Consider the following 27,324-nt stretch of genomic DNA (forward strand, 5'->3'; position numbering starts at 1 on the left):
TTCCTGAGCTCGGAGAGCACTGTGTGTGCTTTCCTGTATTGAGCAGGCAGACATTATTTGATAAAATAAAATCTTCAAGGATATGGCCTCTAGTGTCTGTTTGGTCACTCCCCCAAAAAGATGAGTGTGCATCAAAATCCCGTACTACTAAATATGGCTCTGGTAGTTGTTCAAAAAGTGCTTCTAAATCATGAAGTGTAACATTTAGATGTGGTTCCGGACACACAGCACATATTGTAATTGTTTTAAAATCAAGGATGGTCACTGCTGCAGCTTCATATTTCGTTTGAAGCCTGATTTCATGAGTAGCAGCACCATATTGCACTATAATCGCGACACCTCCAAAGAGCCTACTCGCTTGCTCTCTGTCACAGCGAAATACTTTGTAGTTTTTTAAAATGTTCTTATGTTGTGGTCCTAAGTTAGTCTCTTGTAAACATAAAACCAGAGGAGAAAATGAGTTTAAGATACCTTTTATGTCACTATAGTTTTTAATGCGTCCACGTGAATTCAAATGTACAAGGAACGCCATGTTTAATTATTTTTTAGGGGTGTGGCTGTAAATAATTAGGTTCCTCGTGTTTGAAGACCGGTTATTGGGGTTCTTTCTTCTTTCTTTTTTTCGAGTGACTTGTGCCTCCGCGGTTGCGGGGGTGGACTAGAACTTGTCTCCATGGCCTCTCCTGAGGCGCAGGAGCTCCGCGACACCGCGGGGGTGTGTGTGTGTGTTTGAGGCCTCTCCCGTTGGGGAGAAACCTTGCGGGCGGCCGACTTGAGGGCCGGCGGGCCCTCCTTAGTAGGTGGCAGGGCAGCTTGTGCTGTCTCTGCCTGGGACGTGGGTAGCTCTGCCGGAGGCCCGGTAACCGTGGCCTCAGCAGACGCCGAAGGTTGGTGTGGCGCTAGGCCGCGTCGGACCACTTCGGCGAAGTTGCTTCTTCCATTGAAGGAGAATGTGTTTGTTAACGCGATACGCCTTCTTGTTTCTTTGAGTGAAATGTTTTCTTTGGCTTTCAACGTGATGATTTCTTTTTCTTTTTTCCAGGATGGACACGCCCTGGAGTACGCGGAATGTTATCCTCCACAGTTTACGCAAGGCACTGCACCGTCACAGTTTTCAGAAGCATGTTCTTTAGAAGCACATTTTGCACATGTTTTGCGGCCCCGGCAACTCTGTGAGCCATGGTCGAAGCTCTGACAATTGAAGCATCTGCGGGGGTTGGCAATGTAGGGCCTTACATCTATTTTCAAGTAGCCGACTCCTGTTTGTTCAAGGAGTGTGTTGCTGTTGAACGTGAGGATCAGGTGTTCCGTGTTGATTTCTTTGTTGTCCCTCTGGATTTTGATCCGGTGAACGTCTATGACATTTTGGTCGGTCAGCCCTTCAAGCATTTCTTGTTCTGTTCAGTGTACGAAGTCGATTACTTATATTACACCGCGGACAATGTTGAGGGATCGGTGGGATGTAATGGAGGCAGGGATGTCCCCAATGGACGCAAGGTTTGACAGTTTTGTGTATTGCACATTGTCTCGAAGCTCGAGCAGCAAATCGCCACTAGAAATTTTTGAAAGCTTGTAGCCAGGGCCGAGGGCTTCTTTCAAGGACTTGGATACTGTGAATGGGGACAAGATTCTTGCTGGTTTTTTTTTGTACTTCACTATGTATTACATGGTATTTTGGGAAGGCTACTTTTATTTCCTGGAAAAATTCACTTGCTTTGGTCCGCCCTCTTTTATGAGAGGGGCGATCATTTTGGGGGAAAGGAGGAGCGATAGAAAAAATTCTATTGTTCAGCCACGGTGCCAGCCGCCCACCAAGGAACCCAACCAGTGGACGCGACAGGAACATGCGAACAAGTCCTGTAGACGCCAGGTGTACACCGAGACTATAACATAATACGACATAACCAAGGTAGGTTAGCCACACGAGGTTAACCTCTGCCACCTACGAAAATTTGAACTGAATAGAAGATAGAAGAAGACAGGACAGGTGTGAAAGAAGAGGGTAAAGAAAAAGCGTGTGGAGGAAGAAGACAGGAAAAGGTGACTGCCGATTTCCCCCGGGAGGGTCAATCCGGCGGTGCCGCCTACGTGCAGCGGAGGCCAAAGAAGTGTGTTGCCGCCACCGGGAGGCCGTAAAGGTCCAGACACCCGGCATTGGCTCAACCCCCAACTAGTGAATATGGATAAGTCAATGTATGCTATTTCTTAAGGTCATAAACCTTGCGCTATATCAATGCGATTAGTATTTGCATACTTCAGCCGTTTTTGAACACCCTTTTCAGCTTCTTGAAGATGCAGCGCAAGACCAACTTGCCCAAATGTCAGTTCTACGTTTTGAGACTATCTATCTATCTATCTATCTATCTATCTATCTATCTATCTATCTATCTATCTATCTATCTATCTATCTATCTATCTATCTATCTATCTATCTATCTATCTATCTATCTATCTATCTATCTATCTATCTATCTATCTATCTATCTATCTATGAACGACTACCCAGTAGCCCAACTTGCGTGCCAGCTTGAGATAATAGACATGGGCTCGCGGTCTTGATACAGTCCTGGTCCTTACATTGTCGTCATTCTTACTTCGTCATGTGACTCGTTATGACGTCGTGGTCACAACTTCTACGCCGACCCAATGGGCCAAGTTCTCTAACATCTTCGGTCACTATGTGTGTGCTCATGCTCCTAATGCGGTCGTGCTTGTGCCATTGTCTTCATTCCAACTTTGTCGTCCGACTCTCTTCCTGTTGTCGTCGTTACAATTTTGTCGTTATGCGGTAGTCTTGCATTCGTTGTCATACCATCGTTGTGATGCCGCTGCGACCGTTTCATTGTAGTTATTGAAAACTTTGCCACATCGTGAATAAAGGGAAAATCAGACATCCACCCGTTCGTAGCAATTGCTACGAACGAATTTTTCTTCAACTATGAGGCTTTTTCTTTCGAGGTACCCGTATTGGTTTCCTTTGTAGCAATTGCTACGAACGGGTGGATGTCTGATTTTCCCTTTATTCATTACTTCTCTCCACCTTGCGGGTTTCCGCAGAACTACTACGTCAAATCGTGCAGCCGTCTTCGTGAAACCATCGTCGTCATGCATTAGTTGTCATACCGTCGCCGTGATACTGTCGCCGTAGTTAAATATGTGGCACTCCAGCTTTGCCATGAGAGTGTCGTCACGCATTCTTTTGGAGGAGGAGTAGGAATGAACGTTAATTGTAAGAAACAGCGAGAAAGTGTTTGTTCTTCGCCCAGAGTTGGCGGCTGTGTTAGTCCAGAAAGCCGTTGGATAATGACGCAGTCTGGGCCCGGTCCACCAGACTTCGCTTATCGCTCAGGCTCTGTGCCTTTAACATTGCCTCCCACGTTTCTTCGATCGCTTGTAGCGATTCCGAGTGTTTGTAGTCTTGTAGCGATCTTGACTGTTTTTCTCGCGGTGTGGGCACACCAACACCATGTGTAGGAGCGTGTCTGGTACATCAAAATATCGGCATAAGTATGAGAATTTGGTGGGGTGCATTCGGTGCATGATAATTCTATGTACATACGTATTCGTTTGTAGTCTGAGGAGGGCGGCGGCTTCTTCCTTGCTTAATTTTGGATGTGGTAGAGGATATTGTCTTCTTTTCAGTCGGTAATGTTGCAATATTACGGCGTAGTTGATGGGAATATCCTCCACCTTCGGCGCTTTCCGGAGACCGTGCGGCACGAAATCCCGTTTGGTATGCTTTCGGGCGACGGAATGTGCTGTTTCGTTTCCTGCCAGGTGTTCGTGGCCTGGGGTCCATGCGACGTAGGTTTCGGGGAGTTCTTGGCGTCTTGTTAGTTCTTTCGGAATCTTCACTGCTGCGGCAGAAAGTCGGCCTTTTCTTAGGTGTCTACATGCCGTTTGCGAGTCGCTCAAGATGATTGCTGTGGCTTTGCATGTGGCAATGCCGAGGACGATGACCACTTCCTCCGCCGTTTCTGGGTTTCTGGCCGGTATGGTGGCAGCGATTAGCTCCATCGCTTGGCTGCTCGTCAGGGTAAATGCGTATGCTCTTCTACCTGGGTATTTTGCCGCATCTGTATATCTCGTGTTGGGGTTCTTTGAGCATTTCTTGCTAAGTACTCCAACTCTTGGTTGTCTTCTGTCTTTGTGGTATGTTGCATGCATGTTGCGAGGTATTGGAGCAATTGAGATAGAGTCACGAAGAAGTGGCGGCAATGGGCCTTGCGCGTCTGAGTCTGCTATGAAGTTTTTGCTGTATGCGAGTTTGCGAAGTACTGCTCTGCCTGTTTGAGTCAGCTTAAGGCGTTCCAGCTGGCTTGCTCTGTGGGCTTCGCTCGTTTCTTCCCAGGTGTTATGGAGGCCAAGTTTGAGGAGTGTCGTGGTTGAGGTCGTACTGGAGAGTCCTAGTGTGCTCTGGATTGCTTTTCTGATGATGATGTTGAGTTTTTTTCATTTCAGCTTTCTTGAGGAGTAGATACAAGGTGTCATATGTGATCCGGCTTATGAGAAGTGCTTAAATTAATTGGACGGTTTCTTTCTCTTGAAGTCCTCTTTTTTGGTTGGTTATGCGCCGAATGAGATGGGTTACGTTTGTTAGGGTCTTCTGAAGCTTCGGAAGTGTAGCTGTGCCAGAACCGTCTTAATGTATTGCGAGGTCAAGGACACGGAGGAAGCCAACTTGAGGGATATTGATTCCATTGATCTGACGTTGGGATCTGGAGCGACGTAGACTGGTGGTCTTCCCCAGGTCCTTGCCTTGAGTATAAGTAGCTCTGATTTTTCGGGGGCGCACTGGAGACCGCATTTTGAGAAGTACTGTTATATCTGATCGATTGCCTTTTGGAGGGTAGTTTGCTGTTGACCGGTTGTTGACGCGTTTGTCCATAACGTTATATCGTCGGCGTATATTGCATGTCTTAAATCTTCGATGCCATCGAGTTGTTGTGGGAGCCTAATCATGGCGAGATTGAACAGCAAAGGTGAAATGACTGAGCCTTGTGCAGTTCCTTTGTTGGGCATTTCGAACTTGTCGCTTCGGATGTTGCCAATAGCCACTGTAGCCGTGCGATCTTTGAGAAAGTCGTGTACATATTGGTTGGTCCCGATTCCGCAGTTTGTGTCTTGGAGAATTTGGAGAATTGCTTCGTGCTTCACATTATCGAAGGCTCCTTTTACATCTATTGTTAAAACAGAGAACTTTTGTGGCGTTCTAGGTGGTCCAAGAGGTCTTCCTTGAGCTGTAGTAGTATATCTTGTGCTGAGAGGAGCTGTCGGAAGCCAAACATTGTGTCGGGCATGAGTCCTGAGTCTTCAAGGTATGTGGTGAGGTGATCGCGAACCATGTGTTCGAGAAGCTTTCCAGCGCAGGAACTAAGGGAGATGGGCCGTAGGTTGCTGATTTGTAGTGGCTTGTTGTGTTTTGGGATCATAATGACTTCGGCGTGCTTCCATTCCGCCGGGAGCACACCCTTTTCCCAGCAGTTATTTCTGTAGTCGAGGAGTCCATTTAGGGCCTTGTCTAGGAGGTTTCGTAGGATCTTGTCGGTCACCTTGTCATTTCCTGGTGATGTGTTACGGGTCAATTTCGCAAGGGCAGCATGGAGTTCAGAAAGCGTGAAAGGGCTCTCGAGGGTGAGATTTGGTGCGCCTTTGTATGGTTGGGGATCGGGAACCTTGGGGGCATTGTCTCCGACAAGTTTACGCTTGATTTCTTCCAGAATTTGTTCCTCAGTTCCTGGATGTGAGGTAATGATTTTCTTGAGGTCATGTCTTTGCTGGGTCTTGGTTCTGGTGGTAGCTAGAAGGGCTCGCAGTATATGCCAGGTCGTCTTCGTGCTGAGTGTGCCTTGAAGTTGGTCACAGAGCTTATGCCAGTTCTGCCTGCTGAGTTCATCTCCGTATTCTTCTGTTTGCTTCGTTATGTGAGCGATCCGTCTCTGCAGTGTACGGTTTTGTTTCATATTTTTCCACTGCACCAGTAGTCCTCTTTTCGAATCCCAAAGATGTAGGAGGTGAGAGTCTACGGCTGGCGTGTCCATCGTGAGTTGGATGACTTTAGTGTGCTTCTCCGTCGTCTTGACCACTTCGGTGAGCCACTCTCCAATATTTTCAAACTTATTTTTATTTCATGTTCTCGGAAAGCCTTCCAATCCGTCAGCCTTGCCGTTCCGGTTCTGCTCGGCTTCTTATGGTGCACGATTTCAAGCTGAAGGATGTGGTGGTAGCTGCCGAGATTTCCTTCCAGTGGGGTCCATTCCGCCTTGAATATTTTTACTGTAAAGGCGAGGTCGGGATTTGTATCCCTGGACACACTGTTGCCTATTCGAGTCGGTAGTTTAGGATCATTCCAGAGGGTGAGGTGATTTTGTTGCGCCGAATCGTGCACTCGCGCTCCTTTCTTGGTCGTGTGCTGGTAACCCCATGCTGTGTGGGGGGCATTAAAATACCCCATTATTACGAATTTATGGCCTTTAGATAGTCTTCTGGCTTGCATGATGAAGTTTACCAAGTCAGATAACGGATCCCTGGGTGGGCTATATAAGCATAGTACGTATAGTCTTTGGTGTGTCTTCTTCTCAGGTAACACTTCCACTAGGGTGTGTTCCACGGTTGTTCCCTGAATTGTGTGATCTTGCGTGGTGACATTTTTCTTCGTCAGGATGGCTGTTCTCTGAAACCCGGTGTGTGTATCATATTCATGTATGCGCAGATTGCTGTGATAAGTTTCTTGGATAGTGATGATATCTGGTTGTTCCAGTGTAGTCAGTTTTTGGAGGTTTGTTCTTTTGGTTCGGATAGAGCGACAGTTCCATTGCCACAGCTTCATTGGGATTCGTGGTAATCTCTTCTTGGTATTACTCGCCATCTCCGATATCGTTCTCTTCGCCCCGGGCCATGGAATTCCGTCTGGCTGAATTGTGGAGGTCTTTACGTGCTTTCTTGCAAGCCGTGTCGGTGTTGTTGAGTAGTTTCTCTATTGTGGCTTCGTTACGTGATTCTGCTTGGCATAGGACATGAAGTTGCTGAGGTATTGGAGGGTAGCATGAATAGGGCCAACTGAGCGTTATGTGTTGCTAGAGCAGTTGTGTTATCTCCTCTACAAAAGTGGTCATGGCCTCCTTTATCTGCTTGCGCACCTCCATTGTTATGATTTCCTTTATTCTTTCTTGCGTAAGGGGCGGTGGGATGTTTGGCATTCCTTGAGGTTACGAGGTTTGATTGGCGGTGTTTTGTTCTTTGGACCTTTGTATGAGTTTGCCAATGAGGGCTTGCTGATTTTGGAGTTGTGCTCGCAGATCTCGTTCGGTTTCCGTGGGTTGTTTTGCTCGTGTGTTTCCTCCTGCAGCGCCTGCATACGTGACTCGCTTTTGTGGGTTGCATGTACGGGATCCAGATCGTGATCTTAACCGGGGTCCATCGTTTGCTTGACCACTTGTTCGTTTGGACTTCCTTCCAGCTTGTTGTGGAGCTATGAACATTGCTTTCATTGCTGCTTAAAAAGAAAAGGGTGCACCACAAAAATGTGCCGTACGAAGAGAGAACAATTTCTGGGTTGCACTGCCTAATGCATTAGTTGTAGCCCTACAATTTAGTCAATGATCTGAAAACAAAATACTAATGTAGCATCCGATTTCATATTGATGTCAGGTGGCAATATTGGACATGACACAGATGTTAGGTACCCGTATAGGAGTTTTCACGGGCTGTAGCAAATTTGTAGGAAACGAGATTGTCGTACATATTTCGTTCCGTACTATCGTATTTGTGGCTTTAAGGCTGATTCTTGGAGCAAAGCTTCATAACCTAGAGAATACTTATATGCGGCGAACTTCATCCGGCGTTGAAGTATCTATAAAGATAAACAAGGAAGCATAACTTTACACTCAATTGCAGCAGCTAAAATAGGTTTTATACGCAATATTAGCAACTCTAACACTGTTCAGAGTCTACGACCAGTACCATCTACAATATCCAATGATTGCAAAGAGGTATTCGTGTTTATCGATCTTTATGAAGCACTGATATACATAATGCGGTTGATTATTGTAGAGGTTAGTTCAAAATAGCTTATTATAAGATGCGCTATAACTTACCCGCTGGTGGTAAAATTGTTGCGCGTTGAATTCTCACGTCCTCAAAGATGACGGGAGTTTCTTTCACAGGTTTCCCGCAGCGCTTGGCAAGTAACTCCCAAACGAGGACGATGTAGCCTGTGCCAGGAAGGATGGCACGTCCATCCAGCCGGTGACCGAGCAGGTACTTCTCGGCGCTGTCAGCTTCGAGGTCAATGTCGATAATCTCCTCAAACGCCTGTGCGCGTAACACATTCCTTGAGCCTGGCAATATAGTACCTAATATCTAAGAAGTGAAGTGCCTTAGTGTAATGTATATTCCACGAATATAAATACGCAGGTGTCTAATGCCACCCCTACTGCCATCTTTTCTTGTGTATACTATCTATGCAGATAAAGCGTAGTTTTGAATAAACGATACATATTGAGCCGGCACTTCAGTAAGCTTCACGGAAACGTTCCGAACTTGCAATATATACAAACACCTTCAACTGTACTGCACTGTTTAAATTGCAACAAAAATAACACGGTGAGAAGGAAATTTAAGAGCCACTCTCGACCATAACCCAGGAAAAGAACCTCTTATCGAAAATCGAGACCACAATTTTCGAAATGCTCAACAATATCCCACCTGTTTCCGCAGTTGTGTCGATACTGCATTAGTATCGTTTTTTTTTCAGAGCAGAAGTTTCGAAACGACTACTATAGCGTAATATGCGAACTTTTCTGATAAGAAATGTTACCCCACCGATTTCTGTGATGGAGTAACTATTCTACGACGAGGTTGGTTGATGTTATTGCAGTCTCGCGTATACACAGTTTGATTATTACCTTATGTTTTTCTCACAAGGCAACTCGTCGTCTGATGTACTGCTTCGCTGTTTGCTTTTGTGCCAGACGATGCATTCCCTGAGGTGCAGTAAGAACTCAAATTTGCTTATTGACCGTAATCTCAATAATGATAATAAAATAAATTAACTAACGTTGAAGTTCAATATGGAGTGCTGAGACAAAGACGCTAAGAAGGTCAGGATAAGAAGACTGAATTTCAAAACGGAAAGTCAAAGTTGAAGCTGATCATGCTGTGTCCTTTCTGGTATATCTTGTTTAGGTTGATGCATTTTCAACAGCAATGCTGGCCCATGTGCAATCCGGCGCGAGAACCTTATAGTGACATAAAAGAAAAATCATGCGAAAAGTTCTGTACTACCCAAATCCTGCCGATATCAGACGCCGTGTCACAGCGTACTTCATAGGAAGCGTGAGCTAGACAGACGGCTTTTCTAGTTAATCTTTCCTGATTAGGATGTGCTCCCGCGTAATAGTGGTGGCGACCGTCGGTGTATTTTCGATTATGGATACCTGTATTGCTGCAATTAAATTGACACCTGGACAAGTTTCTATGCATTCATCTCGAGGACCAAGTGTCCGGAGAAGAGGGACAATCGAATAAGAGGCAAACACCACCGCTTCTGCAATTGTGTTATCCTTCTATTCACTTACGAAAATCTGTGATTTCTGAATATTTCGCCACTTGGAGCGACATGGAAACAGTGAATTGCAAAGAACTTCATTCGTAGGCACGTAAATACATCAAATTACTTCTTCATGGACCAGAATATCTCGCACGCAGGAAGCCCACGCAATACCGCGAGCAGCGCCTGGAAAACTTAACGAACGATCAGCGAATGCTGGCTTGTAAAAAACATGATGCCAGTACCACGGTATATTTCGATGCAGATGATGGCGCCTCACCGGTGTCGCGGAAGTGAAGTCTTTCCAATGGGCGACGTTCCAGCTGTGTGAGTGATCCCAGCTGACCAAGTGTGCAATGTTGGGTGTGCCGCGGGGTACGGGCCACGGAACCGGAGGGTAGAGTACAGACAAATCCATCTTGACGCCAGATGTGTGTAGTTGGCCAAGTGAGCTCAGAAAATACTCCAAGTTGTCCGCATGACGCTTCATGAGCCCCAGGCACCTTGCTTTGGGCCCAACAGCTCTTCTCAGGATCGCCTGTTCAAAGGTAAAGAGAACTAGGCACGACTATTACGGAAATTGTGGAGTATTGCTTATTCTCCGAAAGCCCGCAAACCAATTTGTCTGGCTAATGCGGTTGTAAATTATGAGTAGTCAATCGGTAATCCCTGTGGTGGATTATAACCTGCCTAAATATAGAGTAGCAAATCATTTGTGAAGTGAGCGGTGCTAATATAAAACGTCGCTACATAGCACGGCTCATCGAACACTATTCTCTACACTGTTCTCTACACTGATCAGCCCGTTACACACTATAGTTTATAGTCTTTGAACAGTCGCGTCCAGAATAGGACCGGTATAAAAAAAAAAGCGACGCATGATAGTAATCAATATACTGAATTACGCCCGACTGGACACCATCAACTAATTATAGTAATGTTTCAAAATTGCCAGCTTTCTTCGCAAACTATAATGTCATTGCAAGTGTTCAATGCGTGAACCATCGGCAGCATACCGACATTTCAGGGTACTATTGAATGTTTCTACATGAACAATTTTACATGATTTCACTTTTTGTTTGGTTTACGAATGCAATTGCCATGTTCAGCCTAAACACCACTTTGCAACACTTCAGTGACATAGCAAGCTGCACCGAAGAGTTCATGGAATTATTGGGCCTATCCAGAGCAAACAAAGAGGAACTGCAATGGACAGTCACTGGGGGGAATGAACAAAGTATGCGTTGTGCCACTCAAATGCCCAGTTAAGAAGCTACCGATCAAATTCACAGTGGTGCTGCTCTCAGCAAGAACAGTAGAATAAGGTTAACGTGGCGAGGGAAGATGCAGTCATTTTAGTTTTCATCTCACCTGCAGGAGGCAGTGTGGTCCGATCTCCAGCAAGATGGCGTCCTCGGGCACATGCTTGAGGGCGTCCCTGAAGAGTACCGGGTTTAGAAAGTTGTTGGTGTGGTACTCAGCAGAGCACAGCTGCGAGCCAGGTTCGTGCCAACAGTTCTCAGGCACCGATGAGCTTATCCAGTGCTTGCTGCGGGGTTTACTCTGCGGTATGACCTAGTCGTTTGCCAAATTAGGCGACGAACAATCAGTTAGCATTGAGCGAGATATATTCACAGAAGATAATTTTTCGTCATGACAGCGTCCTTTTATTCTGGTGAATTTCTTTGAAGAACCGGAAAGTACGTGCCTGAGAAAATATCATGTCCAAGTCAAACATAAAAAATATACTAAACAAGTTTTATATATTTGCTTTAGGAGACAAGTTGCGACTGCACAGTTGATGATAAGTAGTAGTCAGTTTTGTTGGCTTAGCAGACGTGCTAAGACAATTTTGGAGGCATAAATTTCACAGGTATTCAGCCCTAAATGTAGTACTAAGTGTACACCGTTCAATTAAAGGTTCCTCAGAAACGCGCGTTGAGCAGTTCGGAATGATACCATCTTGAGGGTCAACGTACATTTTCAGATATTTTCGAGACGGGTATATCAAAGGTAGCACTCACCATTGAATTTGAGCTTAGTAGCCATGACACCTTCATTACTGAATTGTAAATTTGAATTTACATTACTTTCGTAAAGGGAAAATTAGGTATATTGAATATTTTGACTAGCAATCAGGACACTGTCATTTGTACTGCTTGGTTCAAAGCGGAGATAAAGGGCCGTATTTGGTAGGAGTTCAAATATTTTTGCTTCATCTATGTAGCAAAAAAAAGGGACAGGAAAAGACAGACGGACGAATGGAGAGCAAAAATAGATTGTTCGTGTTTTTCTGCCCTCGTATTTGATTGCACAAAGAAAGTACGGTGTCGGCAATGTGCACCTGGTCAGGCAATACGCCTAACACATTGTATTCCGCTGTATATTATTACTCTATGCTGTATGTTATACAAGATAATTAAAAGAAGTTGTTGATGAAAATAATTATGACGCTCTTGAATTGCGCCAAACTACCGTGACTTACTATGATTTAGGTGAAATGACAGATACAGTGATATAGTGGCTGAACGCTCAGTTTGAGAAAAGGCGATAAGGACAAAGAACGAAGATTGACGAAGCATGTAACGGAGGTGTCACTTCTATTATAGTTTGCTTGTATTCACTACAACGAATATTTATCGCTGTACCCACAGTCCAGCTGCCCCAGCACGCCCCTGCAGAGCTGCCCACATTTGAGTGAAATGCGCGATGCCATGAAACGATGGCGACGAGCGACGAAACAGGCCGTCGTGTGGCCATATCGTTCTTTCAGGTCACCCCATTGCTCGACTAGTTCGGCGCGCAAGTGCTTCTCGCCACTAGTGAATAGGACATCGGCTAGTGGAGTGCGCGCTTCCTCCACCGTCATCGGTACTTGGCCGCGTGTTGCTGTGGAGCACATCGCCTTTAAGGCTGGCGCAACTCGCTGTTTTGCATGGCCATTGACGCTGCAACTTGAAACAAAATACGAACAAACGCTGTCTTTGTTTCGGTGGGCTCTATGCATCGTTGAAATGTCATCAAGACATGCTCAATTTGGTGTCCCAGGAAGTAGTAAGACAAGGTATAGGATCGGGCTAGTGGTAAAAATCCACGGTGGTAGGCAGCGAAATGCAGGTGCACTAAAAAACACAAAAAAAACACAGAAGAGCTGAATTACAGTGAAATTGTATCCAGAAATCGCGTACATATGCACCATGAAGACGAAAAAAAGAGAAAAAAAAACTCATCACGTGGCATGCCAGGCGCTCCACTTATTCTACATTACCATGCATTCCTGCTAGATATCTCGTTTCTTTCGCTGTGAACGAAACTGCTGCGTGCTCACGCAGAATAAATCACCACGCTGCATTTCGTACGCCTCTGCTATCATACGACGGAGTGCTGTGTGTTACCACACAATATGCATATATTATCGAAAAAGGGCCTACAGCCACACTCATGAGAGTGAACTGCTAAGTAACCATTTAAACACTTTCTCACCTTGTTGTAATGATCTTTTAGAGGCTCAATAACGCACCTCTCAGTCTGCTTGAAGTAGACTCGACCACAAGATAGCGGGAATTTATACACCACAGCCGGCGTACCAGCTACATACTTATTATGATGTCTAACGCCACACTGCTTCTTTTTCTTTGGCACCGGAGGCGTTAATCTATATAAACTGGACAGCTTTGGAGGCATTGACATTACTATTTCTACCCCAGCTTTCTTGCTAATATTCTTGAAATTGTGCGCGAAACCGTGAATGTAAGGACTACAGCAACGTTTTGCTCCGGCTGGGAACCTTTGTCATTACGTGAGCTCCTTCTTGGTTTCCCTGTACACCACCTCAACGACAGCTGCGACGAGCCTCTGTTCGTAGTCCGCTGCAACCAACCTCAAACCATTTGTTCAAAGCTAAGTTGCACTTTATAGAGGCACAACCACTTCAGAGCATTATGAAGCCACATTCATACCTCTGACGTTTTTGCAGTTTTGGTATGGGCTGAGTAGTAGGAAGACCAAGGCTTACGGCTCCTAGTCTCGTAAAACCAAGAAACGTTATTATGCTGGAACTGCAAATTAAGGTTCCAAAGTTTCAGATACCAATACGATGGGCATCAGATATATTCCTTGCTTTGTAGTATAACTGAATAACGCTTTAATGTGTTACAGCACTCTGCATCGAAATTCGAGCAAGGCAGAAGCAGGATTGATGTCGTAGCATTGGCTGAAGACAAATTTCTTCTTCAAAAACGCGCTTTCGTTAAGGAAGAGCTAATTCATCTGAATGTTTAATTATTCTTTTCCCATTCATGTTTTGTTATATGTGGTCACGCCTTACGAATGTTTGATAATAATTAGCTGGCGCCGATAATGTTTGAGCTTTGTTATAGAGGAGCCCACTTACTAAAGGGGTGCTGGCTCCGTGATAGACGTAACCGTTTCAAGCTGCACTGTGTATTAAGGTACAAATATTTCGGGTTATCCTTTTTTTCGTGGATGTTCAAGACAAGCTACTGGTTCGAATCCTGCTGTACAAAAGAAGACAAACATTTTGTCGTAGTTGCACCTCGAATATGTCAAGTTAAGCGCGCCTTTTAGCGACAACTGGATGGCCAAAGCACAATAATGGGTGCAGTATGTACCGTGCCCTTTAAAGTTCTCTTCAAAAAACTTACCGACGATTACAATGCTCTCTAAAGCGAAATTTGAGCCTAGCTCTATACGTGTTTTTATTTCGGGATATATTTGCTGGTGTGGACGATTTGTCTCGTGCGGCAAATTACAAATGCAGCGAAGTGGAGTGTAAGTGCATCGCTAATCGGGAGATTGCGACAGGCAGCCCGCGGATGACGCATGGGTGCGATTCACTGCAGTCACCAGAGACAGACCACTGCTCAGACAGCGCTTTGTTTCCATATATCGGTGGACGTGCTCGCCGCATACCATCGGTGAATAGATGACGGCGCGTTATTTTGGCGCCATACCGTAAGGGTCGTCGCCAGGGAGCCAGTTTTGCGTGGCACTACGCTTTTATTCTCACGCTTTCGCGTTAACCTCCACCTCTGTTTTCCTCCTCACACTCTCTTTGTTATCGCCATCTTTCATCCCCCGTTGCGCTCCGCGTTCACTCTTTCATCCTTCGGCGTGCCGATCCGCGTGGTTGCGCCGAGAGACGACGCCGACGCTGAACTCAGGAATGGGAGCTTAAAAGCAGGGCCGCTATCTTGTACGCGTTCGTGTAGCAGCCGTTCTGTTTCGTCTCACGCGTTTGTCCTTGACCGCGTCGATATCGCGACCTAGCTCACTCTAGGCCAATGAAAATAACACGTATGTTAAACTTTTTCATGAATATAATGTATGTTCGCGTTGTGCAACACTTTAGTGTACGCAGAAAGTCTAAAACATCGAACATTAAAAAAATTTCACCTTGTCCAGTGCTTCTCGAAGTATAGGCCCGATGTGTGCCACGTGTTTACTGTGGAAGGCCACACCCAAGCTGTTGACATTGCGGGCGAAGATGTTCTCAGCTTGAAGTTGCGCTACCATCTCTGCCACAGCTTCGGCGGAACCAGATACTGTCACAGAATCCTCGGAGTTGTGGCATGCAGGGTACACGTCAGGGGGACATCGCCCCTTCACTTCTTCCCATGTAAGACCTGAAGAACAGTTTCCGTCCGGAAGAAGTAGCCTAATTTCGTCTCACACGAGAACTAAAAGTTACTCAACTTTTTGTTAAAAGATCATGTACCTTTATAAGATTTTTGTCGCAGTTTGATACCAAGTGATCACTTTGTCTAGCAAATAAAGGCGTGGTGACATTGGTGCTTTGGCAAAGCGAGCGAAAAAGTTTATGGAAGCTGAATGCATACGCAACCTCACTACCGCTAGGACGTAACAACATTAAACCAATGCCTACGAATGCGCAACCAGCGCTGGCCATGAGGCACTACGACAGTTTTAGAGCGTAACCTAAATATGCTGACACCGTCCGGTAAGGAGGCTACGAAGATTGTACAGCACATTTAAATAACATACGCACGCCTACATCGATGTTTGTTTGGCCCGATGCGGTCAGTCAAGTTCCGTGCATGAGCATGCACGTTGTGTTGAGCGCATGCGCTGCTACGTCCTAGCACGTCGGTTCCCTGCCACGTGAGGAACGGTGAAAAGTTAGTCTCGGGACGATCAGTGAATTTGATTACACAAAATTACGGTATGTGCTACTGAAAACTGCGTCCACCGCTCACTAGGCTGTGTGTTACGGCGCTGCTGTTGGCACGCTAAGCTTCAGCGCAGGTTCCCGATTGCACGAATTGATTTTATGCCAAACGTTTTGCTGATAGCTGGCTACGCAGCACCTTTCGTATTACGCAAATGCCTTTCTTTAAGACGAACAGATATGTGTGGTACCTGAGCGTGTTTACGCTACACTAGCAAGATGGTCGTGACAACCACAGTGTGACGCTGACGGCATGATTTCTACTGCGACAATTCGGCGGGAGCTTGCGACAAACAAATTGTTTGGTTGTACGTAGGTACAGAGTGAACGTGAGCAAGCGAGACACGGTTTGTTACCTCGTTAAACATTACTTGGCACATAATTGTTCGTACATATGGCGTGCGTATATAATTGTTCGCACCAACGCGGTGTACCTTAAAACGACGACAGCACTTTCAATCCGCTGATGAAACGCAAAAACGCATTGGACCTGAGCCGGTCATGAAGGCGGTAGAGTGTTGCACAGCTTGTAAATAGCATTAGCTGCTACAAGGAAAGTACCAGGGGTTGTGACACAAGCACCAGAGATTGCTGTGCAATACAGCATTTCAAAGCGCGAGCTAGAAAGAATACGGGAACTGGCACCTCGCTCAGGCGATCCTATCTCAAAGACAACGTGGTGGCTTTTGCCTGCGTGAAAGGCCAAAGGGCTCATATCGATGAAAAGTTCTATACAAACACTGCCGTGCTGAACTACTCGTTTAAGCCGAACAGTAAACTGAATTCCCGCCCTTTGGAGCAGAAATGGACGATATTTTCCGTGTTGGTAGGGTGAATTACCAAGGCTAACGGACGCGTGACGAAATAGAGAACTTTGTCGAAAGTTCACACGTGTCACTTTTCGTAGCGAAAGTAGTACCAGTGTTGTAGACCTAATAACTCAGCTCGAACTTCTCCCAGTCATTAGAGTTTTCGAGCTTTACTCTCAAGCAAACTAAAGGTCCTGTTGAAGTCTTGACATATTTAAAATATTACAATGCAGACGACCGGACCACTACGCATACCGTCTCACGCCAATTCTGGTCATGACTGAGTCGGCAAACTTTTTATCTGATCAAGCGGTGCCTAACGTGCGCACCTGAGCTTTGTTCACTACTGCTACTCAATATTTTATTAAATACAGCTTCCTCTGCGCTCTATAGTACACACGAGGATAAGGTTCATTTTGAGGCCAGGTTACGCTAAAGTTAGGGAGCACTGTTTACTCCTGACATTGCGCTACGGGATTAGACGAAATTTCTGCGTTACCCCAAAATATTAAGTCGACCGTGCACGATGCCACCAGTTTAACATCCGCCGCCATTGGCTGTATTTCAAAGCTGATAAACATAAAACTCTCATGCAAGCTAAAATAACTCAGTTGATAAATGATTACTCACTCTCCACTGTGGGACTGATCCTATACCACGGTTCTCGTTGACGGCGTTAAACCATAAAAGTGCTGAAAATCATATTGGCAAAAAGCTCCAGTGGATACTTGCCTACTGCAGCCATGGATCCTTTGGGAGGATTGCTCAGTTCCGTGCAGCGACCTCGCCAATAGGAAGAAAGCACTGCCTGCTCGGAGGTTAAGCCCCCGTCTGCGTACGCGCAACCAACCTCGCCCACAGAGTGTCCCACTATGCCGTCCGCCTTGAGGCCCAAAGCATGAAGCACGTCCACTAGCGCAACCTGGGAATGAGAGAGTCGACGAAAACATGTGTGCATCGCAAAATTACGAATAATTGCAACATTTAACTTTCAATATATATCCACACTATCATCCGAATGTCTCAAGACGTGTTTGGCCTCATTGGATAATAGCAGCAAGTAGCTCTCGATGGCGCACGAAGAGTAGAGTTCAATAGCTTACTTGACTGGTCACTTAGAGCACTCTTTGTATACGGCAGAAAGTATACTGTACATTACTGCGGGTACAGACGGCCTGAAGTGGCCATAGGAGAAGGCCCAGCTAACGTTCAAAAAGCTGTTAATTTCACAGAACAGCATTGTGCCTTCTCTGCGCGACTTCTTCAGTTCTGCTTGACCGCACTGAAGCGATCAGACGAATGCCTCATCAGCAGCTAGCTAAATGAGTAGTACGCTGTGCCTCTTCGATCACCCTGTCCTGGACTGTACGCAACACGTATGCGGCTTCCAGCCTGACTACATCTGACAGAAGGGCACGCCACAGTCACGTGATCCAGCTGTCGGGGACTATCCGAAGCTTTGTTCGAAAGCTGCCGTCGTCGGCTCGTACCTAAAATCCCACTCCCTAGAAAATTCATTAGCGTGGCCTGCGAAATGACACAGCAACGGAGGCCATGTCACCGACGCAACCATACAGTTGTGTCGCAGCCTCAGCGCCTGCAACGTGTTCGCAAAGTACACTTTACGTCGCGCTGCTGGTCTTCGTGCCGTTTAACCACTGTAATTAGGCTAGCTCTATGTCGACAAAATTGAAGCTGAATTCCCACACGCAGGTAAGCAAAATTGTCATCTTGACACGTCATTGTTCACGCAGAACACGCCTGCCGATATCCTCAAAGCTCATTAGCCCTCTACGACACGGCTGACGAGTATCTACGACAAAGCCCGTGTACACGGCCTACTAATCCTACAGACCAAAACACAAATACTCGAACTTGGCAGCTGAAGGCCTTCAGCTGCCAAGTTCGAGTGTTTCGGAGCTTCGCCGTTTATCCCGGGATAAACGGCGAAGCTCCGATTGTGTATCAACTACGTTACCAGCGTGAAATAGCCACATGCGATATCATATCCTTCCTCTCACACCATCTTCACTCTCCTGAAAAGGAAAATCCACCTGTTTACTACATATTGTCACGAGAGGAAAAGCCAGTCAGTCAGTTCTAAGCGAACGGCCGTTTGCGGTTCGTTTTTGCCGCAGCTACCACGCACACTCCTTCTTCCTCGACTTCTAGCGTAACTAATGCGTGCCATTACCCCTCCCTCCAAAAAAATAAAAAAATAAAGAAATAAAATGAATAAATAAATAAAGTTGGGGAGATGTTAAATGCCACAAGGAAAAAAATAAAGGAAATGAGAAAGAAACGGACGTGATGACGACAGGGGCCGCATCACAAAGTTTGTGGATGAGAGTCAGCGCGAATGGTAGGGCTTCATCCTGGTAACGTGAACAATGTCAGAGGAACGTGATCTACGGGAGTGGTGCGAAGTGTCGGCTGGAATAACTTCGTAGTTGACAGGACTTAGACGACGCAAAACTATGTAGGGTCCAAAGTATCGGCGCAATAATTTTTGACCGGCCTCTTTGACGTATAGGGGTCCAAACCCATACAAGATCTCCCGGGTTGTATGTGACGTCTCGATGGCTTATGTTGTATCGACGAGCACCTTGACTTTGTCGGGATAGAATTCATTGCCGTGCAAGGTGCCACGCTGCTTCGGCACGCTGAACAAAGGCGTCTGTATCTGGTGCGGTAGGTTGAGACGAAGTTGGTAGGAGCATCACGTCGAGCATAGTGGTGACGTCGCGTCCGTAGACCAGACGAAAAGGAGGAAACCCGGTGGTTTCTTGCAGGGCAGTGTTGTACGCGAATGTCACATACGGGAGAAGTTCGTCCCAATTTTTACGATCCGTGTCAACATACATGGAAAGCATATCCGCAATAGTTTTGCTGAGACGCTCAGTTAAACCGTTAGTCTGCGGGTGATCCGCAGTTGCCGTACGGTGCGTTGTTCCGCTCAGCTGCAGAATATCTCGGACCAACTGGGCAGTGAAGGCCGTACCACGGTCTGTGATGACGACAGCGGGAGCACCATGTCGAAGGACGATATTTTTGATAAAGAAGTTAGCAACATCTGAAGCAGTAGCTCGCTGAACGGCTTGTGTTTCGCAGTATCGAGTGAGGTAATCGGTGGCGACAACGATCGAGCGGTTATCAGCCGAAGACTTGGGAAATGGGCCGAGTAAATCCATCCCGACTTGTTCAAAAGGTGAACAAGGAGGTCGGACAGGCTGAAGCAGACCGGCTGGTTTCAGTGGTGGAACTTTGCGACGCTGGCAATCTCGACAACTTCTGACGTACTGCTTCACGGTTTTTGTGAGTTTTCGCCAATAGTACTTCTGCTTGATCCTCGCGAGAGTACGCGTGAAACCAAGATGCCCGGACGTTGGTTCGTCGTGGCATGCACGTAGAACGTCGTCGCGGAGAGTAGCGGGAACAACGAGCAGGAAAACGTTTGCCGTAGGGTGAAAGTTCCGCTTGTATAGGACGTCGCCACGTAGGTAGAAAGAGGACAAGTGACGCGCGAACTGCCGTGGGGGTTGTGGGCGGCTTCCTTCAAGGTATTCAATCAAGGGCTGGAGCTCGGAATATTGGCGTTGCTGTTGAGCAAGGTTTAAAGACGGAAGAGTACAAAGAAAACCAGAATCGTCGTCAGTATCTAGTGGTGCGGGTTCCACGGGGGCGCGGGAGAGAAAGTCGGCGTCAGTGTGTTTCTGGCCAGACTTATAGACGACGGTCACATCAAATTCCTGCAACCGAAGGCTCCATCTTGCGAGACGGCCTGAAGGATCTTTGAGATTCGCCAGCCAGCAGAGAGAGTGGGGGTCGCTGACGACACGGAAGGGGCGCCCGTACAGGTATGGGCGGAACTTCTGGATAGCCCATATGACTGCCAGATATTCGTTTTCAGTTGCTGAGTAGTTTTTTTCAGCAGCAGGCAAGGTTCGGCTGGCATACGCAATAACGCGCTCAACACCAGCTTGAAACTGTACGAGTGTCGCTCCGAGACCAACGTTACTAGCATCAGTATGCACTTCTGTGTCAGCCTCGGTGTCAAAGTGACCAAGGATCGGTGGGGTCTGTAGACGTCGCTGAAGTTTGTGGAAGGCGTCGGATTGTGCCGGGCTCCAAACAAATGTGACGTCGTTCTTGATGAGTCGTTGCAAAGGTTCGGCAATTTCACAAAAATTGGGTACAAAACGGCGGTAATACGCGCAAAGCCCTAAAAATCGGCGGACATCGTGTTTTGTCTTCGGTATCGGAAACAGAGCAACTGCCATGGCTTTGTCAGGGTCAGGGCGTACACCGGTGCTGCTGACAATATTGTTACGTGTAGAAAGACACAGACAAAAGAGGCTATTTACAGACTATTAATACTAGAATGGAGCCAGAGCGCCAGGCCGACATTCACTCGCGCCAAGGGCACCGACCCACTTCGTCGTCGTTCTCACGGCGGCTCGTCTCTCGGGTATTTACCGATCATATCGTAGTACTACCCCCCGGCGGCAAAAGCGCCGTCACGGTGCAGTTAAATATCCAAGGCACGTGGAGAGTTGTAGGGCTTGAGTCGGGCGACGTGGACAATGTCACTGGTTGTCACAGGAGAGGACGTAGTGGGCGTGGCGAGAACGATTTCGTAGGTGACATCTGTCACTTGGCGAAGCACGCGATATGGGCCCGTGTAGCAAGAAAGCAGTTTTTCACAAAGGCCAACTTTACGCGATGGTGACCAAAGCAACACGAGGGTGCCGGGGACAAAAGTGACATCACGGTGACGGAGGTCGTAGCGCTGCTTTTGTTTGTCTTGAGAGAATTGTAGACGAGCGCGCGCAAGTTGGCGAGCATGGTCAGCATGGGCGATGGCATCACGGGCATAAGCGCTAGTTGATACTGTGGTGGACGGAAGCACAGTGTCCAGTGGTAGCGTCGGTTCACGGCCATACAAGAGGTAAAAAGGAGAAAAGCCAGCAGTGTCGAGACGGGAAGAGTTGTACGCAAAGGTGATGTAAGGTAGAGCCTGGTCCCAGTCGCGGTGGTCGTCTGAAACATATTTGGATAGCATGTCTGTAAGGGTGCGGTTCAAACGCTCAGTGAGGCCGTTCGTTTGAGGGTGGTAGGAGGTGGTAAACTTATGCTGTATTGCGCCGGCACGCATGATTTCGTCAATGACTTTGGCTAAGAACGTACGGCCACGGTCTGTTAGCAATTGACGCGGAGCACCATGAATCAAAATGATATCATGCAGGAGGAAGTCCACAACATCAGTTGCGCAACTGGTCGGAAGAGCGCGGGTTACGGCATAGCGGGTCGCGTAGTCCGCCACGACTGCAACCCACTTGTTTCCTGATGTAGATTCCGGAAATGGGCCGAGAAGGTCTAAGCCGACACGATGGAAGGGCTCGGCAGGGATGTCGAGCGGCTGCAGGTAACCAGCGGGGAGCTGGGAAGGCTTCTTGCGTCGTTGGCAAAGTTCACAGGCTGCGACGTAACGTCGCACGGAACGGGCAAGGCCCGGCCAGAAAAAACGGCGACGTACACGGTCATAGGTTCGGGATACGCCGAGGTGTCCTGCCGTTGGTGCGTCGTGAAGCTCTTCTAAAACGGTTGAGCGGAGGTGTTTAGGCACGACAAGTAGGAACTCAGAGCCGTCCGGATGAAGGTTACGACGGTACAGAGTACCATCGCGGAGGACGAAGAGGCGTAGTGTGGCGTCGGCCGGAGTGTGTTCAAAACGGTCGATGAGTGCTCTGATGTAGGCGTCACGACGTTGCTCGTCGGCGAAATGAAGCAGCTGCGACACAGAGAATATGCAAGCAGCACTGGTAATATTGGAGGAGTCAGGGTCGTCAACAGGGTAACGCGACAAGCTGTCAGCGTCTTGGTGCAGGCGGCCAGACTTGTACACCACGGAATATGAAAATTCTTGTAGCCTCAAAGCCCATCGAGCAAGCCGGCCTGTAGGATCTCTTAGCGATGAGAGCCAGCAGAGAGCATGATGGTCAGTGACTACGGAAAAAGGGCGACCGTAAAGGTAAGGACGGAACTTCGCTACCGCCCAGACTACAGCAAGGCATTCTCGTTCCGTAATGGAATAGTTGCGCTCTGGTGGTGTGAGGAGGCGGCTCGCATAAGCAATAACGCGATCCTGGCCACGCTGACGCTGGGCTAAGACGGCACCTACGCCATGACCGCTGGCATCTGTACACAATTCTGTAGGGGCGTCAGGGTCGAAGTGGGCGAGGATGGGTGGTGAGGAGAGAAGAGTAACGAGACGAGAGAAGGGGGCGGCTTCTGCAGTACCCCACTAGAACTGTACGCCTTTCTTCAAAAGATTAGTGAGGGGTCTAGCAATTGCCGCAAAATCTTGAATAAAACGACGAAAGTACGAGCATAGCCCTACAAAACTTCGAACGTCGGCGGCTGTCTTCGGAACCGGATAGTCTCGGACAGCGCGAGTTTTGTCAGGACCAGGCTGTACTCCGGAAGCGTCAACGAGGTGGCCCAGAACAGTAATTTGGCTGCGGCCGAAACGACATTTGGACGAGTTAAGTTGCAGCTTCGCCTTTCGAAATACATCAAGTATAGCTGTGAGACGCTCAAGGTGAGTGTCGAACGTGGGTGAGAAGACGATGACGTCGTCGAGGTAGCAGAGACATGTGGACCATTTGAAACCTCGGAGCAAGGAGTCCATCATACGCTCAAAGGTTGCAGGGGCGTTGCATAATCCAAACGGCATAACTTTAAATTGGTATAGGCCATCAGGTGTGATGAACGCGGTTTTTGCTCTGTCCATATCGTCAACAGCAATCTGCCAGTATCCAGAACGAAGATCAATAGAAGAGAAATAGCTGGAACCGTGGAGGCAGTCAAGGGCGTCGTCTATACGTGGGAGCGGGTAGACGTCTTTCTTAGTAATGTTGTTCAGATGACGGTAGTCTACAGAGAAGCGCCACGTGCCATCATTCTTCTTAACCAACACTACAGGTGACGCCCAGGGACTCGAAGAAGGTTCAATGATGTTTTTGTCTAGGATTTTGTTCACTTTGTTTTGAATAACTTGGCGTTCCGACGCAGAAACTCGGTACGGTCGTCGGTGAATAGGAGTAGCATCGCCAGTAAGAATCCGATGCTTGACCGCGAGCGTCTGGCCTAAAGGGCGATCGTCGAAGTCGAAAATATCTCTGTAGGCCGATAATACTCGATAAAGGTCTTCAGCCTGCGCAGAAGACAGGTCCGTCGCAACCATTTTCTGTATCTTGGGATCGGCGGCCGAGGCTGGAACGAGAGGCCTGCTAAGCTCGCAAGAAGGATCGGTTGATAAATTTGCCACGTGATGGTCGCCGAGACAATCAACGTTGGCAAGGCAAATACCTTGTGGTAGAATTTGCTTCGCCAATCCAAAGTTAAAGATAGGCATGAAAGTGCGGTTCGCAGTAACAGTAAGTATACTGTGAGGCACGGTAACGTCATACTGTAGTGGAATGTCGCGCAGAGGAGTGACGAGGTACTCGCCATCAGGGACTGGTGGGGAAGTCAAGAGTTCAATATAGGCTATTGATTTTGGCGGCAGGCAAATAAAGCCAGTGGGGCGTAGGCGGCACTGGGGTGCGTCAGAAGGTTCTGCGAGAATCGGTAACTCAAGGCGAAGGGTACTGGCAGAGCAGTCAATAAGAGCAGAATGCGCGGAGAGAAAATCGAGGCCGAGAATGAGGTCGTGGGGGCAATGAGCAATCACGGTGAAGAGGACAGGAGTGTGGCGGCCGGCGATGCTAACACGTGCCGTACACATGCCGATGATAGGCACAGTACCACCATCCGCAACGCGGACGACGCGTGCCGACGCTGGGGTGAGGAGCTTGTTCAGTCGTCGTCGGAAGGCAGCACTCATAATAGAAAGATGTGCCCCTGTGTCGATGAGTGCCGTGACAGGATATCCATCAACGTCAACGTCAAGAAGGTTTTGGTTCGTGTTTAACGTGAGCAAAGGATTTGAGGGCAGTGTCGACAACGCAGCTTCACCTCCAGAAGCTGCAGTGCCTAGTTTTCCGGCTGGGCCCGGGAGGTGATAGGGGGCGAAGAGAAGCGGCGGGGTTGGGGCGAACGGGACTGACGGCGTCGAGGTGCGGGCGAGCGGCTGTAGCGAAGGTTCGGAAGAGGAGCATCAGCGGCAGTGGGTTCACGGCGGGTGGCATAGGGAACAGAAGGTCCAAAGGTGCGGGAGTAAGTGGCGGCGTATGTCCGAGGAGGCGGAGGCCATCGGTTGCGGCAGTGACGAGCGACGTGGCCGATGCGACAGCAGTGAAAGCAGATTGGTCTGTCATCAGGGGTACGCCAATCGGACGGGTTGCGGCGAGATGTGGGACTGTCGGGAACGAGAAGGGCCGGTGGAGAACTGGGAAACGCTGGGTTGAGATGTTGAACACACGGAGTTCAGACCCATGTTCTCAAATTCTTGTCGGACTACGGCCTGAATCATGGCAATCGTGGTTGCTGGCGGATCGGGAGACGTCGTGGAGAAAGCTGGCGAACAGGCGGCCTCAAGCTCGCGGCGAACAATACGGGTGACGTCGTCACAGGTGGTGGCCTGACGCGATCGACCCTCACATGTCGAAGTAGCAGCGGTGTTGGGTAGCCGCGTGATGTGGTGTGTGATACGGCGGCTCTTGGCTTGTTCAAGGCGACGGCATTCTTTAATGATGTCGTCGATTGTTGAGACATTGCCGAAAACAAGCAAATTGAAAGCGTCGTCGGCGATGCCTTTTAGGACATGTGACACTTTATCTGATTCAGAGATAGCATCGTCAGCTTTGCGGCATAGAGCCAAGACGTCGAAGATGTAGGAAACGTACGGCTCTGTAGATGTCTGAACGCGAGACGCAAGAGCCTTTCTCGCGGCAACCTTGCGGCCAATGGGGTCACCGAACAGTTCCCGTAGCTTTTCTTTGAAAGAGTCCGAACTGCTGATCTCTTCGTCATGCGTCTGGTACCACACGCGTGGCGTGCCGCCAAGATAAAAGATGACATTGGCGAGCATAATGGTTGGGTCCCACCTGTTATTAGCGCTGGCATGTTGATATAGCTTGAGCCATTCGTCAACGTCCTGTCCCTCCAGGCCAGAGAACACACCAGGGTCGCGATGTTAGGCAACCGTGACGACGGGAGCAGTCGGACCAGCCGAAGCCGTTGCAGAGGCGGGCTCGTCACCGGGAGGCATGGTGACAAGCTCGACGTACCGACCACTCCGGAGTTCCGTGGCTAGGACGGGGATCGCTGACCTCCACCAGAATGTTACGTGTAGAAAGGCACAGACAAAAGAGGCTATTTACAGACTATTTACACTAGAATGGAGCTAGAGCGCCAGGCCGACATTCACTCGCGCCAAGGGCACCGACCCACTTCGTCGTCGTTCTCACGGAGGCTCGTCTCTCGGGTATTTACCGATCATATCGTAATAATATTACCTAGAAATTTGAGCTCCTCGTAGCCAAAGCGTCATTTTTCGGGATTCAGGGAGAGGCCGGCGGTGCGGATAGCTTGAAGAACCGCCTCAAGCCGCTGGATGTGTTGTTCAAACGTGGTGGAAAAAACAACTACGTCGTCTAAGTAGACTAAACACGAGTTCCACTTGAGGTCAGATAAAACTGTGTCCATCATGCGTTGAAATGTGGCCGGAGCGGAACACAATCCAAAAGGGAGGACCTTAAATTGATAGAGACCGTCGGGTGTTATAAACGCCGTTTTTTCCTGGTCCCGTTCGTCAACTTCAATTTGCCAGTACCCACTACGCAGATCCATTGAAGAAAAGTAACGGGCATGTCGCAGGCGATCCAAGGAGTTGTCAATTCGAGGAAGTGGGTAAACGTCTTTTTTCGTGACCTTGTTCAGTTTGCGATAATCGACACAGAATCGTAGTGAACCGTCTTTCTTCTTAACTAAATTCAACAGGTGAGGCCCAAGGAGTTGTCGATAGTTGAATGACATCATCGTCTAGCATTTGTTTAACTTGATGACGAATAGCATCCTGTTCTTTCGCGACACGCGATAAGCGTGTTGGCGAACAGGTTGGACGGTCGGTTCAGTGATGATTCTGTGTTTGATTAAAGGAGTCTGCTTGACCTTCGACGTGGTGGCGAAACAGTCGCTAAATGACGATAGCAGAGTGAGGAGCCTCTCCTTCTCGTTTTGGTCTAGCTGTGGGTTGACGTTGAAGTGACTGGTCAAGTCCACATCGCTGGGTTCCGGAATCGAGATTGTCGTTACCGAAGCACAGGCGTTGGACTCGGCCACCGTTTCAAAGTAGTCTATGGCGGTATGCCTCGCAAAGTGCTTGTATTCGCCACTGAAGTTGGTAACTAGAATCGTGGTTTGCCTATGTTGGAGCTCTACGAGACCTCGTGCGACGCCGACTTCGCGATCCAGCAATATGGTGAGGTTACCTTCGGCGATGCCTATTCCTAGTTGGTCTTGCGGGCATTCAACGAGGGCGAAGATGCTACTTCGAGGCGGTAACGTCACGCAGTCATCGACCACGCGTAAAGCCGCGCGGTGATGTTCATCCTCCACACTCGAATCCGAAGAAACATAGTTAGAAAAAGTCACGAACAAGCCACGAAGGTTAATGATCGCCCCATGTTCCTGGAGAAAATCTATGCCCAGTATAACTAGCCGAGAACACTTGAGCAGCACAAGGAAAGACGCTACGAAAGTCGAAGTAGAAATTGCAAGTCTGGCGGTGCATCGTCCAATGGGTGACACGA

At 48.0% G+C, this 27,324-nt stretch overlaps 1 protein-coding gene across 1 annotated transcript in view; it reads right to left on the reverse strand.

The window, feature by feature from the left end:
* Positions 1-27,324, reverse strand: part of LOC126526150 (fatty acid synthase-like) — a 178,127-nt gene that overhangs the window by 61,531 nt on the left and 89,272 nt on the right. The window contains exons 8-12 of the mRNA XM_050174098.2: positions 17,300-17,489; positions 14,966-15,195; positions 10,922-11,125; positions 9,831-10,088; positions 8,097-8,313 (exon numbers count right to left, since the gene is read on the reverse strand). Of these exons, the coding sequence (XP_050030055.2) occupies positions 8,097-8,313; positions 9,831-10,088; positions 10,922-11,125; positions 14,966-15,195; positions 17,300-17,489 (1,099 nt within the window). The remainder of the gene's footprint in view (positions 1-8,096; positions 8,314-9,830; positions 10,089-10,921; positions 11,126-14,965; positions 15,196-17,299; positions 17,490-27,324) is intronic.

The sequence above is a fragment of the Dermacentor andersoni genome, chromosome 8 (genome assembly GCF_023375885.2).
Source record: "Dermacentor andersoni chromosome 8, qqDerAnde1_hic_scaffold, whole genome shotgun sequence".
NCBI lineage: Eukaryota > Metazoa > Arthropoda > Arachnida > Ixodida > Ixodidae > Dermacentor > Dermacentor andersoni.